The sequence below is a fragment of the Cervus elaphus genome, chromosome 8 (assembly GCF_910594005.1).
Source record: "Cervus elaphus chromosome 8, mCerEla1.1, whole genome shotgun sequence".
Taxonomy (NCBI): domain Eukaryota; kingdom Metazoa; phylum Chordata; class Mammalia; order Artiodactyla; family Cervidae; genus Cervus; species Cervus elaphus.
The window spans coordinates 9,088,853-9,103,122 of record NC_057822.1 but is presented as its reverse complement, the minus strand read 5'-3'; the positions used below and the strand labels follow the sequence as shown (position 1 = coordinate 9,103,122).

General features: G+C 54.7%; 1 protein-coding gene across 8 annotated transcripts; it reads right to left on the bottom strand.

The window, feature by feature from the left end:
* Positions 1-5: 5 nt before the first annotated feature.
* On the bottom strand, positions 6-12,505 carry CNKSR1 (connector enhancer of kinase suppressor of Ras 1). 8 transcript variants are annotated; one of them, XM_043909326.1, is made up of 21 exons: positions 12,385-12,475; positions 9,520-9,677; positions 9,237-9,418; positions 6,687-6,771; positions 6,222-6,263; positions 6,036-6,140; positions 5,381-5,440; positions 5,208-5,276; positions 4,829-4,930; positions 4,672-4,742; positions 4,521-4,597; positions 4,264-4,370; positions 4,155-4,185; positions 3,581-3,744; positions 2,688-2,761; positions 2,452-2,523; positions 1,617-1,690; positions 1,399-1,460; positions 1,206-1,305; positions 898-1,079; positions 6-643 (listed from the first exon to the last, which is right to left on the bottom strand). In XM_043909326.1, the coding sequence occupies exons 1-21, from the start codon at positions 12,434-12,436 to the stop codon at positions 374-376; spliced, it is 2,139 nt and encodes a 712-aa protein (XP_043765261.1). In that variant the 5' UTR covers positions 12,437-12,475; the 3' UTR covers positions 6-373. The 8 variants fall into 8 exon arrangements, with proteins under 8 accessions (XP_043765261.1, XP_043765260.1, XP_043765258.1 ...); XM_043909325.1 differs by adding an exon at positions 11,903-12,060 and having other exon boundaries at positions 6,036-6,263; positions 12,385-12,471; XM_043909323.1 differs by having other exon boundaries at positions 6,036-6,263; positions 12,385-12,505.
* Positions 12,506-14,270: the final 1,765 nt, after the last annotated feature.

Here is a 14,270-nt window from a genome sequence, read left to right as displayed (position 1 = left end):
ATGTTAAAGAAACTGACTTTATTTAGTTGAAAAGTATCTACTGGTTCAATGAAGAACTTCTGTACAGACTGGCTTGGGGAATGGAGACGTGCTGAGGGGCGGAGGGGGCACAGGTAGAGCACAGGTAAGAAAGAGTTCTTGCACCCCTGCCTCTAGCTCCTTCCTTGGCACACAGCTCACTTCACTTTACCCCATTCCAGGGCGGGTAGAGGGGCAGAAATGGCGAAAGGTGGAGCAGAGGCAGTCAGCTTGGGGCAGAACCACGGACAAGCACTACCTCCAACTCGGAACAGCATGCAGGGATGCTCTGTCCTAGATGTGTCAGAGGTGGTCCTCAAGGCTGGAGGTCGGAAACTTAGGGTACTGGCCAAGGTTAGAGGTCAGGAGGTCGGGGGTCACTCTCTGGAGTCAGGGGGCAAAGAGGGGAGTGCTCCTCGGGGTCAGAGGGTGGCGGGTGGGAAGACCGTTCCTTGGGGTCAGAGTTCAGGACTTGGGAGCCGCCCTCGGCCTGCTCCCCTCCCCAGGCCCCCAGGCCCTCCGAGTAGAGCTCCTGGTTCTGCTCCTTCCACCGGCGGAATTTCTCTCCGGTGAGCTCGGGGTCGCCCAGCACTTCCTCCAGAGCCTGAAGCTCCTGCAGCTTTGCCTGGAAGAGGTGTCGGGGTTAAGGGGCCAGGACCACCCGGGGAAGGGGCAGAGCCCGAGCCCAGAGCTAGCTCCGGGGCCCAGCGCCCAGATCCCAGCCAGCTCCAGCCCCCATCCTCAAAGTCGAGAGCCTGGCCCCAGGAACCCAGAACTCGGCCGGGTCCGCGGCCAAGCCCAAGAGGGCTAGATATCTGGACATTAAGCCCAGCTAGACATCTAGCCCAGCGCCCAGCCTCCTGTGCGCCCCCTGCTGACCTTGAGCGTGCTCTGCAGTGCGCGCACACGGTGCACTCGCTCATTGAGCTGCGGGTCTCGGTTGCGCCGCATGAAAGAGCTTCGCCATTGCTCCTGAGTGAGGGGCTGCTGCTGGCCCAGCAGGGTCACGCCACCCAGCCTCAGCCCCCGGACCATTCTTTCGAGGGCCCCTTCGCTGCTGTCTGTGGGAGGGGGGAGCAGCATGAGGGTGTGCCGGCCCCCCTGCCCCCAGCCCTGTCTCAGCTCCGTGCCCCCCCCAACTCCCCCACCCCCACCCCCACGCCTCCACCCCCCACTCTGCTCCGCACCTGCCGCCGCCGGACTGAAGGAGGTCCGCGGGCTGCCCTGCGGGGTGGCTGCAGGTAATGGATCTCCATGGAGCGAACTCCTAGCTTGGGCCGGGCTGGGCTGCGGGCAGGGTGGAAGGAGAGGAGGGTTATCAGTCTGAGCTCCACGCCCTGCTCTTCACCCCGCCACCCCATCCACCAGCCCCCGACTCACTGAGGCAGAGCAGGATCCAGCCTCGTCGTCAGGATCTTCGGCTTCCGTCTCGCTGTAGCAGTCTGGGGTGGACAGGAGCCGTTGGGGGGACCCACTGAAGCTTCACAGGGTTGGGTAAGCCATGGGGTGGGCTTGGGGAACTGGATTCCCAGCCTCCACCCCAGGAAAGCAGAGGCTCAGGTGAGATTCAGTGGGATCCAGTCCTGTGAGACACCCACCTTCCTCTCGGGGCAGGGAGGCCCGGCCTGGAGACTGGTACTTGGAAATGCAGGTAATGAGATGACGTACCCACCTGTGGAGAGGCAAATGGGTTTCAGAGTTTCCACTGAGTCAGTATGCTGGGTTGGAGAAGGCAATGGCAACGCACTCCAGTACACCTGCCTGGAAAATCCCATGGATGGAGGAGCCTGGTAGGCTGCAGTCCATGGGGTCGCACAGAATCGGACACAACTGAAGTGACTTAGCAGCAGTATGCTGGGTGTCTGTCAGTCGTCAGTTCAGTCACTCAGTCGTGTCTGACTCTTTGCGACCCCATGGACTGCAGCGTGCCAGGCCTCCCTGTCCATTACCAACTCCTGGAGTTTACTCAAACTCATGTCCATTGAGTCGGTGATGCCATCCAACCATCTCATCCTCTGTTGTCCCCTTCTCCTCCCACCTTCAATCTTTCCCAGCATCAAGGTCTTTTCAAATGAGTCAGTTCTTCACATCAGGTGGCCAAAGGATTGGAGTTTCAGCTTCAACATCAGTCCTTCCAATGAATATTCAGGACTGATTTCCTTTAGGATGGACTGGTTGGATCTCCTTGCAGTCCAAGGGACTCTCAAGAGTGCTGGGTGGGGCTTTCACTTATATCATCTTCTAACTTAATCCTCAGAGCCAATCTGAGAGATAGGCATTCTTATTAGTCCATTTTATAGAAGGTGAAACTGAGGCTAAGAAGGGAGTGTCTTGACCAGCCCTCTCAGAGAGCTGGGATCTGAATCCAGGCTCCTGAGCCCAGGCCCCGAGCACTCACATGCAAGCTGTGAGGGGTGAGAGGGTGGCACTCACATACTCAGGTCCGTCAGGGTATCAGCAGCAAAGATGAAGGGTTTGTACACGTTGTGGGTGAGCTGGAACACACTGCCGGGGAGCAGAGGGGCCTCACTCACCTGGGGGTGCCCATCCTGAGCCCAGGGAGGCTGGCCTGGGAATCCCAGCCACCTGCTGTCCCCACCCCGCCCCTCCTGTCACCTGCCTCTCCCTTTCTCTCCCCACCCCCAGCCTGTCACAGCCCAGGACTTAACTATTTTTTCTTCTGATCTTGTCCACTTTCCAGACTGTAGTTGGAGACATTGATGAGGCCCTCGGCCTTCTCATCCTGGGGGATCACAGTGTGAGGGTCAGCTTGGAGCTCCAACACCCTTGAGGCCCAGGCAAGCTCCTAAGGGCAGGGGTGGGGTGGGGGAGGGCACCTCCTGGGCTGTCTAACTGCTCATCTCTCAATGCCCAGGGCTCAGGGCAGGAAGCTGGGGTAGGGTTGTGACCAAGGGGTGTCTCTGTGCCTGGAAATGGGAGGCAAGCTATCCAGAGCAAGAGACAGGAAAGAGGAGCCTGCTCATACATCTGCTCCATCACAGACACAGACCAAGCTGCTTCGCAATATGCTCTTCTCCTTGCCTGCTTTTCTTACATCTTTCTAACTAACATTCAGGCACTAGTTTCTCAGGAAGCCTTCGCCACTCTTCAGGTGGACTGGTCACCTTTGCAGGGATCCCACCCACCCCTGGGCTCTTCCTTCATCACATTATATGTTCCCGTATTGTCCCTGTGTATTCATCCCTGTCCCCACTGGCCTGAGAAACAGAAAAGGTCTAGTTCTTCCCCATGTCCCAGAGCCCAGCCCAGAGCTGGGTATACAGTAGGCACCTTGAATGTTAGTGGAATGAGCAGACAATTGCTTGAGCACCTATCACTGGCATGAACAGATTAACAGAAGGGGAAGGAAAGGCGGGCAGAATCGGTGATTCTACATGGCCTGTGATAAACTTTTCCAAACTGCTTTTGCACACACCCCAGTTCTCTCTGAAGAGTGTCCCCATTTTACAGATAGGAACGCTGAGGCCCACCTGTGACCACCAATGGGCCTGGACAGTGGAGGAGGAACAGGAGCCACGGTCCTGTGTGTATGGGGTCTCACCTGGGGCTGGCGGTACCAGTAGAGTGTGTGTCCCTTGAGCACGAACCAGCAGCGTCGCCAGCGCGGGCCCATGAAGCCCCCGGGCACCTTGCGGAGCAAGAGCCAGCCATCACAGTCGGGCAGGCCCAGCTCCCGACACGACACCCGCCGGCGCGTCGCCACGCCTGCAGCAGCAGGGCACAAGGGTCAGTGAGGGGCTGGCGGGGCATCCCAGACCCCTAAAGCTGCTCCCTGGCCCCCCACGAGCACCCCCAGCTGATGTTTCTGAACCCATGCTCTGTGCTTGGATTGTAACAAGTGTCAGCTCTGGGCGGGGGGTGACTCTTCTCATTTTAAGAGATGACGAAGGTGAAGATCAGAGGACGAGCTGTTTGCCCAGAAATCACAGAGCTGGTGAGAGGTCTAGGCTGGGAGCACAGGTCTGTCTGACCCCAAAAACAGAACTGTTGTCTGGAAGAGAAGTGTGTGATGTGTGTGCTGGGAGGGTGGTCTTGCCCAGCCTTGTAAAGACTTCTAAGAGTGCCTCAGATCAGAGGAAAACCCCCCAACCTACCCAGTCAGGTGCATTTCATACCTTTTGATTTCCTGCAGCCAGGGACAGGACTCTGAAAGGGCCACAGGCAGTTAGAAAAGAGTCTGCATCCAGAGCCACACACCCCTCCGCGCTGAGCCCCTGAACTTACCCTATCAGGGTGTTCTGGGGGCTCCGGAGTGTCTGCCACCTCTGCCAGGTGTGTGGCTGGGGTTGCAGGGGGGCTGGGCAGGGGCTCGGGGCCAAGGGAGGTTGAGTCTGTCAGGGCGGGAGGAGAAGAGAGAGGCTCCATGAGCTTCAGACCCAGGCCCAGCGGTAGGCTGGGGGTGTAAGAGCCCAGGGTCATAGTCAGACACCCCACATGCCTTGTCTGGGGACACCTGCTAACACGTGGGGCTTTGATATTACCTGTCCAGGCAGGAGAGCTGGGTCCAGGACTTGGGTTTGAAGACAGGTCGAAGTCAAAGATGTCTTTAGAGGGGGTCCTGGAGCGATGGGGGAGAGATGAGGTGAGCCGTGGCTCACCCTCCAAGACCCACCCGGGGCCCGAGGCTGTTACCTGGGAGACACGGAGGCTGGAGCCGGTGATGGGCTCACTGGGCATGGTGAGTCCAGGGGCCGAGGAGGGGTCTAAGGAACAGCCAGAAACAGCTGATGGAGCTGGGGCCCACACCCGGGTCTGAGAGCAGACTGGGGGCAGGGAGGGTGGCAGGTACCTGTTGTGGGGTCTCCGGCACCGGGACCTTCTTCAGCACTAAACTGACCCTGTCCGGCTCCCGCAGCAGCTCCCTCACCACGTTTTTGTGGGGCCAGCCCACCTAGCGGACAGGGACATGGGGCTGGACTGACCTGGATGGGAGCCTCTGGGGCAACCCAACAGCCCTCCCCTCAGATCACTCTCTCAACCTCGCGCTCAGCCTCCCCTCGCCCTCCTCCAGGAAGCCTCCCGGAGCCCCTCGGACCCATGTGAGCTGGCTGACCTCCCGGCAAGCAGCTCACCACCCTGGTCTCCCGAAGGAAGGGAACCCCTCCACCCACCAACCAGGGTTCTACTCAGGAACCCCTTCCTCCCACCGTGCCTGTCCCTTCTCTCACCACCACCTGCTCGTTGACCTGGACAATCTCGTCTCCAGGCAGGACCTGCAGCTGGGGGTCGGTGGGGACCTGGTGTTGGAGGTGGGGTTCAGAGGGGTGCACCCTCACGGGGCTTGCCGGCAGGTAAAGAGGACCATGGGGCTGGGCGGCTGAGAAGGGTGGAGGGCTCTCACCTGGGTGCCTACTCGAGACACAAAGTGTAGGCAGCTGCTGGTGGTGTGGATTTCCAGGCCCTGCAAGGCGAAGGCTGCGGTCACTGAGGGCCGGGGGGCTGCAGGGCCAGCGGGCAGGACCCCCGCTGGGCACCAGGACTCACAGGCGGGTGGAAAGGGGGAGAGAGCTGGTCTCAAGTTGGCACCGCCCGACTTGCTTTGTGATTTAGGGCTTGCTGCTGCACCCCTCTGGGCCCTGCCTCCTCTTCCCCTAAGGGCAGGTTACTGACTTCTGAGCTTTCAGATTCTCAGCAACTCTCCCGAAGGCTTAAGCAGGGACAGGAGCAGGACAGGGCAGGGCTGGGGTTTTCCCACTGGTCAAGGATTGAAGCAAAAAAGTTCATGTCCTCTCCCCTTCTCCCCTAAGCTGCCAGGTCTGTGTCCCGGGGGCTAGCATGTGTCACCCAAGACCCCACCCACTGCAGCCCCTCTGGTCTGGAGAAGGGGCTGAATGACGGTGAGACCCCAGGGGAGGTTTTTTGGACCTTTGTCTGTACAGAAAGGACCATCCAGCTGTAACAGGATAGGACTCTGTGGGAACCTAGAATCAGATTTCCAGGCCCACATGAGGCTGCCTGAGGGGACCAGAGGTGAGAGGTGAGAGGTCAGGGCCCACCGAAGGATCGTCCAGCGGCACTCGCTTTAGTACAGCCTTCTGCTCCAGCAGCTCCTCCGGGCAGCAGCTCAGGATGTTGCAGCAGATCTCGGCCACGTGGCTGCTCTGGCAGGTGGAGGGCAGGATGGAGGGCAGCCTGAGTCCCATCCCACCCCATCCCCGTGGCCCACTCAGCCCCCGACTCACAATCCTCAGGACTTTGCTTTCCTTCTCAGCCGGTGGACAGTCCTGGAAGCAGAGAGAGAGAGTGGGGGGCCGGCCCTCAGCAGGGTGCCCTGCCTTCTCCTGAGGGCAGGGGGGTTCCCTGCCGTCCCTCCCAGCATGTCCCGTACCCTGGTCCCTTCCCAGAACGACATGGCAGCAGAGCTTCGGCCCCAAGGTCCCATCTCCCTGACCCTGGGCCCCCAGAGGTCAGCACACATGCCCTCCCCCGCTCCACACCCTCCTGAGATCAAACTTGCTGAGCTGCCCCTGCCAGTTAGGAGCCCCCACACCCCCTCACCCCCTACCCAGTGGCCGGGCCTCCTCTCTTCCTGCGCTCGCCGCTCCCTGCTCTCACCCCCGATCTTGTGCTGATTCACAAGTTATAAAAAGCTCTAGCCTGACTTGGTCTCTATAGCCTCGGCCAAGACTGGCCTCTGGATCTCCTACCTCCTGCAAGGCCTGGCCCAGCTCCCCGCATAATTCCCCAATCGCCTGGCAAGATGAGAAGTCATTTAAGTGGGAGAAGAGGTACCTGGCAGAGGGGAGGATGGAGCAGTGGTTAGGGGACTGAGCTTAACAGTCAGCTCACTGAACCACCCTGAGCCGACTACACATCTAAGGCCCTGATGGGTTTTGGTTTGGGGTGAAGGAGATGACTTTTTCCAGTGGTCATGTATGGATGTGATAGTTGGACTATAAAGGACGCTGAGCGCCGAAAAATTAATGCTTTTGAATTATGGTGTTGGAGAAGACTCTTGAGAGTCCCTTGGACTGCAAGGAGATCCAACCAGTCCATGCTAAAGGAGATCAGTCCTGGGTGTTCATTGGAAGGACTGATGCTGAAGCTGAAACTCCAATACTTTGGCCACCTCGTGAGAAGAGTTGACTCATTAGAAAAAACCCTGATGCTGGGAGGGATTGGGGGCAGGAGAAGTGGACGACAGAGGATGAGATGGCTGGATGGCATCACCGACTCGATGGACATGAGTTTGAGTAAACTCCGGGAGTTGGTGATGGACAGGGAGACCTGGCATGCTGTGATTCATGGGGTCGCAAAGAGTCGGACACGACTGAGCGACTGAACTGAACTGAACTGAAGGAGATGACTGATACATCAAAAGACTTTAGCACAGGATTTATTTGTCAAGTGTTTAATGAATGCCAGGCCCAGTTCTAGGCACTGGAGAGACAGATATTAAATACATAATTGCATCAATAATGATTAGGGACTTCCCTGGTGGTCCAATAATGATTTATGGGCTTCCCTCATAGCTCGGTTGGTTAAGAAACCGCCTGCAATGCAGGAGACCCGGGTTCAATTCCTGGGTCGGGAAGATCTGCTGGAGAAGGGATAGGCTACCCACTCCAGTATTCTTGGGCTTCCCATGTGGCTCAGCTGGTAAAGAATCCTCCTGTGATGCAGGAGACCTGGGTTCAATCTCTGGGTTGGGAAGACCCCTCTGGAGAAGGGAAAGGCTATCCACCCCAGTATTCTGGCCTGGAGAATTCCATGGACCATATAGCCCATGGGGTCTCAAAGAGTCGGACATGACTGAGTGACTTTCACTTCACTTCACTTCACTTCACTGGTGGTCCAGTGGTTAGAAATCTGCCTGCCAATGCAGAGGATATGGGTTCGATCCCTGGACTGAGAAGATCCCACGTGCCACAGGGCAATCATGTGCCATAGCTATTGAAGTCCGCAAGTTCTAGAGCCCGTGAGCTACAACAATTGAAGCTTATGCACCCTAAAACCTGTGCTCTGCAACAAAAGAAGCCACTGCAGTGAGCAGCCCCCGCATCCCACAACTAGAGAAAGCCTGCCCACAGCAAGGAAGACCCAGTGCAGCCAAAAAATAAATAAAATAAATAAAAATTCAAAAAAGATTTAACTCCTACTCCTGTGACACGTAGGAAGCTATGAATGTGTAACGGGAAAGGCTTCCCTGAGGAGGTGACATTAGAGCTGGGGCCTCTGGGACAAGCAGTGGCCAGTGAAGGGGGAGCCAGCTCCTTATGCAGTGCTGCTGATGAGACGTGGTTACAAGCTGGAGGTCGGGTGGGAACCTAGGGAACCCAGTGCCCTTAAGTGAGTGAAGTCGCTCAGTTGTGTCCGACTCTTTGTGACCCCATGGACTGTAGCCTGCCAGGCTCCTCTGTCCATGTAATTTTCCAGGCAAGAGTACTGGAGTGGGTTGCCATTTCCTTCTCCAGGGGATCCTGGGATTGAACCTGGATCTCCCGAATAGAAGGCAGATGCTTTACCATCTGAGCCACCATGGAAGCCCCATTACAGACCAATGTGAAGCCCCTTACACAGACCAATTAACCTTTTTTGGCTAGTCCCACCATATTACTCCTTAGAGGAAAGTTATGACCAACCTAGACGGCATATTAAAAAGCAGAGACATTACTTTGCCAACAAAGGTCCATCTAGTCAAGGCTATGGTTTTTCCAGTACTTATGTATGGATGTGAGAGTTGGACTGTAAAGATAGCTGAGTGCCGAAAAATTGATGCTTTTGAACTGTGGTGTTGGAGAAGACTCTTGAGAGTCCCTTGGACTGCAAGGAGATCCAACTAGTCCATCCTAGGTGTCCATCCTGTCCTAGGTGTTCATTGGAAGTACTGATGTTGAAGCTGAAACTCCAATACTTTGGTCACCTGATGCAAAGAGCTGACTCATTTGAAAAGACCCTGGTGCTGGGAAAGATTGAGAGTGGGAGGAGAAAGGGGACGACAGAGGATGAGATGGTTGGATATCACCGACTCAATGGACATGAGTTTGGGTAAACGGGAGCTGATGATGGACAGGGAGGCCTGGTGGTTCATGGGGTTGCAACGAGTCAGGCACAACTGAGCTACTGAACTGAACTGAATTGAACCATATCCGAACAAGACCCAAGCTCTCGTTTTCTCTCCCAGGTCCCTGGAGGAGGCCATGGATGTGGAGGGTCCCCTCACCAGTCACTCAGACCCTGGGAGGAGACAAAGGTACCTGTTGAGCCAGAAGAGGAGGGAACGGGCCTCGTGTACCAGCTGCACGGCCGCACCAAGGACATCTGCAGGGGGCTCTGCACAGCCCCCCAAGTGGCCTCGGACCAAGCTCTGGAATGCCCGGGTTCCCTCCAGCAGCCCCTCTGTCAGGCTCCGCAGGTTCTCTGACTGTAGCCCCGCGCTCTGTACAGAGAGGGGGAAGGTTAACTCTGGCAGGGGCCAGCCCCCATCAGCATCCCCAGGGTGGGCGGAAGCTGCAGCCAGTTGGGCCGCCATTCACTCACCAGGGCCCGGAGCTGTTCCACCCCTTCCAGGATGATCTCCTGGTGGCCCAGAGGACACACGGTTAGAGCCTCCAGGCTGCGGGGGCAAAGCTGGAGCAGGTACTTGCCAGGCAGCTCCCAGTCCTCAAAACAGTAGTCCTGCAGGGAATCGTCCAGGCCTGGAGGGAGAGCAGGGGTCAGCGCGGGGGACCCAGGGGGGTGTCAAGGCCTTTCCGGTCAGTGGAAGAGCCCTTCTCCTAATGTCAGCCCTAAGGCCAAGGCTGTGTTCTGTCCTGTCCATTTCACAGATAAGGCTACTACTGAGTTGAGAAGTAGGATCACACAGGGGAGTGGTTCTCAAAGGATGGTTCCCCAGACCAGCAGCAGCATCCTCATCAGGGGACTTGTTAGAAATACAAGTTCTGGGAATTCCCTGGTGGTCCAGTGGTTAGGATTCAGCGCTCTCATTGCCATGGCCTGGGTTCGATCCCAGTTGGGGAACTAAGATCCCATGAGCCATGTGGTGTGGCCATAAAAAAGAAAAATAGCCAAGACATGGAAACAAACTCAGTGTCCATTGACAGATGAATGGATAAAGAAAATGTCACATACACACACACCCACACACGTGCACACACGCACAAATATTCAGCCAGGAAGAAGGAAATCTTTCCATTTGCAACAACATGGATAAACCTGGAGGGCATTATGCTAAGTGCAATAAATCAGAGAAAGACAAATACTGTATTATCTCACATATATAGAATCCAAAAAACCCAAATTCTTAGAAACATGGAACAGACTGATGATTGCTGGAGGTAAGGAATTAGGGAGTGGGGGAAATGGGTGAAGGTGGTCCAAAGGTATAAGCTTCTATTTATAAGTCAGTTTGGGGGGTAGAATGTACAGCATGGTGACTATGGTTAGGATTCTGAGCTTTCAGTGCTGTGGCCTGAGTTCAATCCCTGGTCTGGGAACTATTAATAAGATCCTGCAAGCCGCGTGGCGTGAGCTTAGAGGCAGGGTCCAGCAATGTGCTTTTTAACAAATCCTGCAGGGGTTCTGATGCTTGGGCCAGTCATGATTGATGCTTTGAGGCTTTGGAGTCAGGGAGACCTGAGTGATAGCAACTGAGCAAGTAACTGAACTACTCTGTGCCCGTTTCCACCTAAAAAAATGGGGAAAATAAAAACACGTCACTTCTACTCATGTCTATTAAATGACATGACACATGTCAACAGCTTGAGCAACTCCCTTGGTTCAGTCAATAACAGCCCCCACACTATGTGTTGCCAGACTCTCTACCATGATCTGCAAGGCCCCTTACGATCCGGCCACCACTGCCTCTCCAGTCTCATCTCTTGGCACAGCCCGTCAAGCTCAACAATCGATCCAGAGCACTAACTCCCTGCAGCTCTCGGGAGGCTCTTTTGCTTCATGGTCCCCGAAGGCGCAATTCCTTCTGCCTGAACTGCTCTTCCAGCTCCCTAATGTCCGTGGTTATCTAACTTCCTCCAGGAAACCTTCCACAACTCCCCAGGCTGGGCTGGGGCCCCCTGCTGGGCTCATTGCCCCCACGCCTCCACAGACTCCTGCACCAGAGCACCAACCTCTCCTATTCCCATCACGAGCTCTTCCAAGGACTGGGCTTTAAAACAAGTGTTCATCTCTAATTCCGGCTGGGGCCTGGCATAAGGCAGACACTCAAAAATAAATACTATGTGCTAGGAAAAACTTAAGGACTTTATACACAGTAACACATTTAATCTTCACCAAATCTAGAAAGTAGAGATATTGTTATTCCCATTTTACAGATGGGAAAACATACACAGAGAGGTTAATAGTTAGCTTTCTCCCTCTTTGAAGGAACCCCTGCCATTCCAAGCCAGAGTCCTTTATGGGGTATGTGTGTGTGACCAACAGCCCTCCCCCATCCCCTGTGTGACATCAGGAGCCCTTCACTAGGAATTCATGAGCTTTTACTTCCTGGCCGTGGGCCTCACGCATCCCGCTTCCCGTGCATGGTGAATGCGCTGTGTTGCCTCCCTCCCAACAGGCTGTGAGGCTGAGCCAGGCCCTCATCACGATTCTTACTTGGTCCCACCTCGTGAGATCAGAGTTGCCTTTCCCATTTTGTGGATAGGGAAACGGAGACTTGTGGTCATCGAACTGACGAGCGGAGGGGCTGGGCCTGGAACTCAATCTGGGAGTCTGACTCCAGCCCTGAGTCCCGGCTCTTCCCAGGGATGGTCACCCTGAGTCTGTCCCCGGACGACTCCAGTTGCCCCCCTCCAACTCTGGCTCCCCCTGGGAGGAACGTGGTCCTCACCTCCCATCTCCCGGCTCCACAGCAGACCGTCCACACTTCTCTGAGTCCGAGCACCCTGGGCCCTTTCCCACCCACCTGGGCTCATCTTCCCTGGAGGTCTCGGGAGGGGCTGGGCCTGGGCTTCTGCTCTCCCTGGGAGCCTCAGGGTGGGGGGAGGGAAAAGACACCTCCGGCAGGCCCTAGTCCAAAGCCTGAGCAAATCACTCGTTGGCTTGGTGTAGAGTTTTCAGCATCTGAAAAATGGGATTAATTACAGCCCACTGCGCCCCCGGGGCAGAGGGAAGATGAGATACACTGCAGGCGGTCGGCTGGGGCTACACTTTCTGTTTTCATTACAGAACCACAGCCTGGGCTACTGGGGGGAAGGAAGACCCCTTCTAGGTCCTCGGGGGACGCCACCGGAGTCATCTCGACTACCTTTCTGCCGGGTTCACGGAAGACGCTCTGTAAATACTTGCGGACTGACTAACCGACTGACAAACTCGGCAGGTCCTTTTTGCTTTCGCTCTCCCCGGCCCAGGGACCCTCAGGCCCACCACTGCCCCGGCCCCACCCACCTCTCAGCCAAGCCGCCACCTTCCTGGGGGTCCAGGTCGCCACTGGCTCCATGGCCAAATTCGGCCCCTCGGATCGGCAACTGCTCCGCCTCGCCCGCGCAGGAATTTCCGCTCCCGGAGCCCCGACCTGGGGAGGGGCTGGGCTGGGCCGGGCCGGGGGCGGAGCCACCAGCATACCTGGGCCCACAAAGCAGGCCAGGTGAGGCGCTCTCACGGCCATTGGCCGGCCACCGCTCCATCTCCTGCCCCGCCCTTCAGGCATCCCAGAATATCTGGGCTGCCAAACCTGGGGGTGGTGCCCCTGGTGTGTGACACGGGTGACCTCGGAGCTGACCTGGGATCCCCGCCCAAAACTGGCCTCAAATGGCAGGATGCGACCTGACCTTCCGGCCTTCTCAAAAAGGGACCAAAAAATGAGCAATGATCACAGCAGCGAGGCACAGAAAGGTTAGGAAGCCAGAGCCTGGGTCCAAACCCCAACGCTGCAGCTTTTTAGTTTGTGTGACAAGGCCTAAACCGACCCACCGGGCCTCAATTTCCCTGTTTGTAAAATGGGTATTAGCTCCTACTTCAGAGGGCTGTGCAGAGTACCTGAATTAATAGCTCTAAAACCTTTAGAACTGGTTTCCAGCCCCCACTTTGTTTTGCACTGTGGACCCTTGTGACGGTCTGGTGGAAACCTTAGACCTTTTCTCTGAACATTGCTTTTAAAAGCATAAAGCAAAATGCTGAAGATTGCGAGGACAATTACTATCAAAATATATTAAAACCCACAAATTTATGATAGAGTAATATGTATTTATCAGTACATAAAGTAATATGCATTTAATATGTATCAATAACAGGACTGGCAAATTAAAATTTCCTTTTCTAATGGTATCAGTGTATTGTTACTCAGCATGAATAACATTGAATTGTGGGGGTGGTCTCTGAGTCACCTCCTTATACCTATTGGTCAGCAAACAACTACAGATAGGCGTGTGAGAGACTGAGAATCTGAGTCATCAATGCCAGAGCAGGTGGATTCACCATTTGGCCATTAACCCTCTACTGGCCACAGTCAATGGCAGCTCTGTTTTAGGAGCGTCTGAAACAGTGTGATTTAGAAGTGGGTTAATAACTGTCAGCATTTTGAAATTGTTAATGAGCATAAGTAACATTTTGAGATACTTGTGATAACCACAATTTGATATCAAAATATCTTTGACGTCTACTGGAGACAAAACCACAGATACTAACTAATACTTCAATCCATGAAGAAGGAGATGGTAAATTTTGGTGAGAGGTCAGTAGAAATAAATATATAATTTTTTTGCCATCCAAGTTGATGAGATGGGAAGCCCAGGTTAAGAGCTTTCCTTTTAGAACAATGTCTGACACATACTAAGTGTCTGCAGTTATCCTCATCATTATCATCCCAGGCCAGGGAACTCCCAGGACTTTGGAATCAGGCAGAATTAGTTCCACGTGAGTTTAGAATTAACATACACATGGCTATGTATACAACAGATAACTAGCAAGGACCTATTATATAGCACAGAAAACTAAGCTTAATATTTTATAATAACTTGTAAGGGAAAAAAGAGTCTGAATATATATATTCTTATATTCTGTATCTTTCAAAATCACTTTGCTATACACTTGAAATCAACACATTGTAAATCAATTATGTGTCAATTTAAAAAAATCAGTTCCACTTGCTATGTGACTGAGTCCACCTTTTACACCTCTCTGAACCTGTTTCTTCGTCTCTAGAAGAACAGGGAAGGAATTAGACCTTAGCTCTGAGGATGTCCTTTAATATTTGAAACCTGTAACATGAGGTAGATCTGAGTTATTATTGCTTTAATTCTGTGGGGAGGGGCCTGGGAGGGCTGCCCTCTCTG

Bases quoted from the DNA above. Each gene is read 5' to 3' on its own strand.
- CNKSR1 (XM_043909323.1), bottom strand. From the start codon at position 12,436: ATGGAGCCAGTGGCGACCTGGACCCCCAGGAAGGTGGCGGCTTGGCTG. The intron at 9,678-12,384 runs GTGGGTGGGGCC...CTCTCCCTCCAG, and splicing joins GGTGGCGGCTTGGCTGAGAG to GCCTGGACGATTCCCTGCAG. The intron at 1,691-2,451 runs GTGAGTGCCACC...GCCTCTCCACAG, and splicing joins ACCCTGACGGACCTGAGTAT to GTGGGTACGTCATCTCATTA.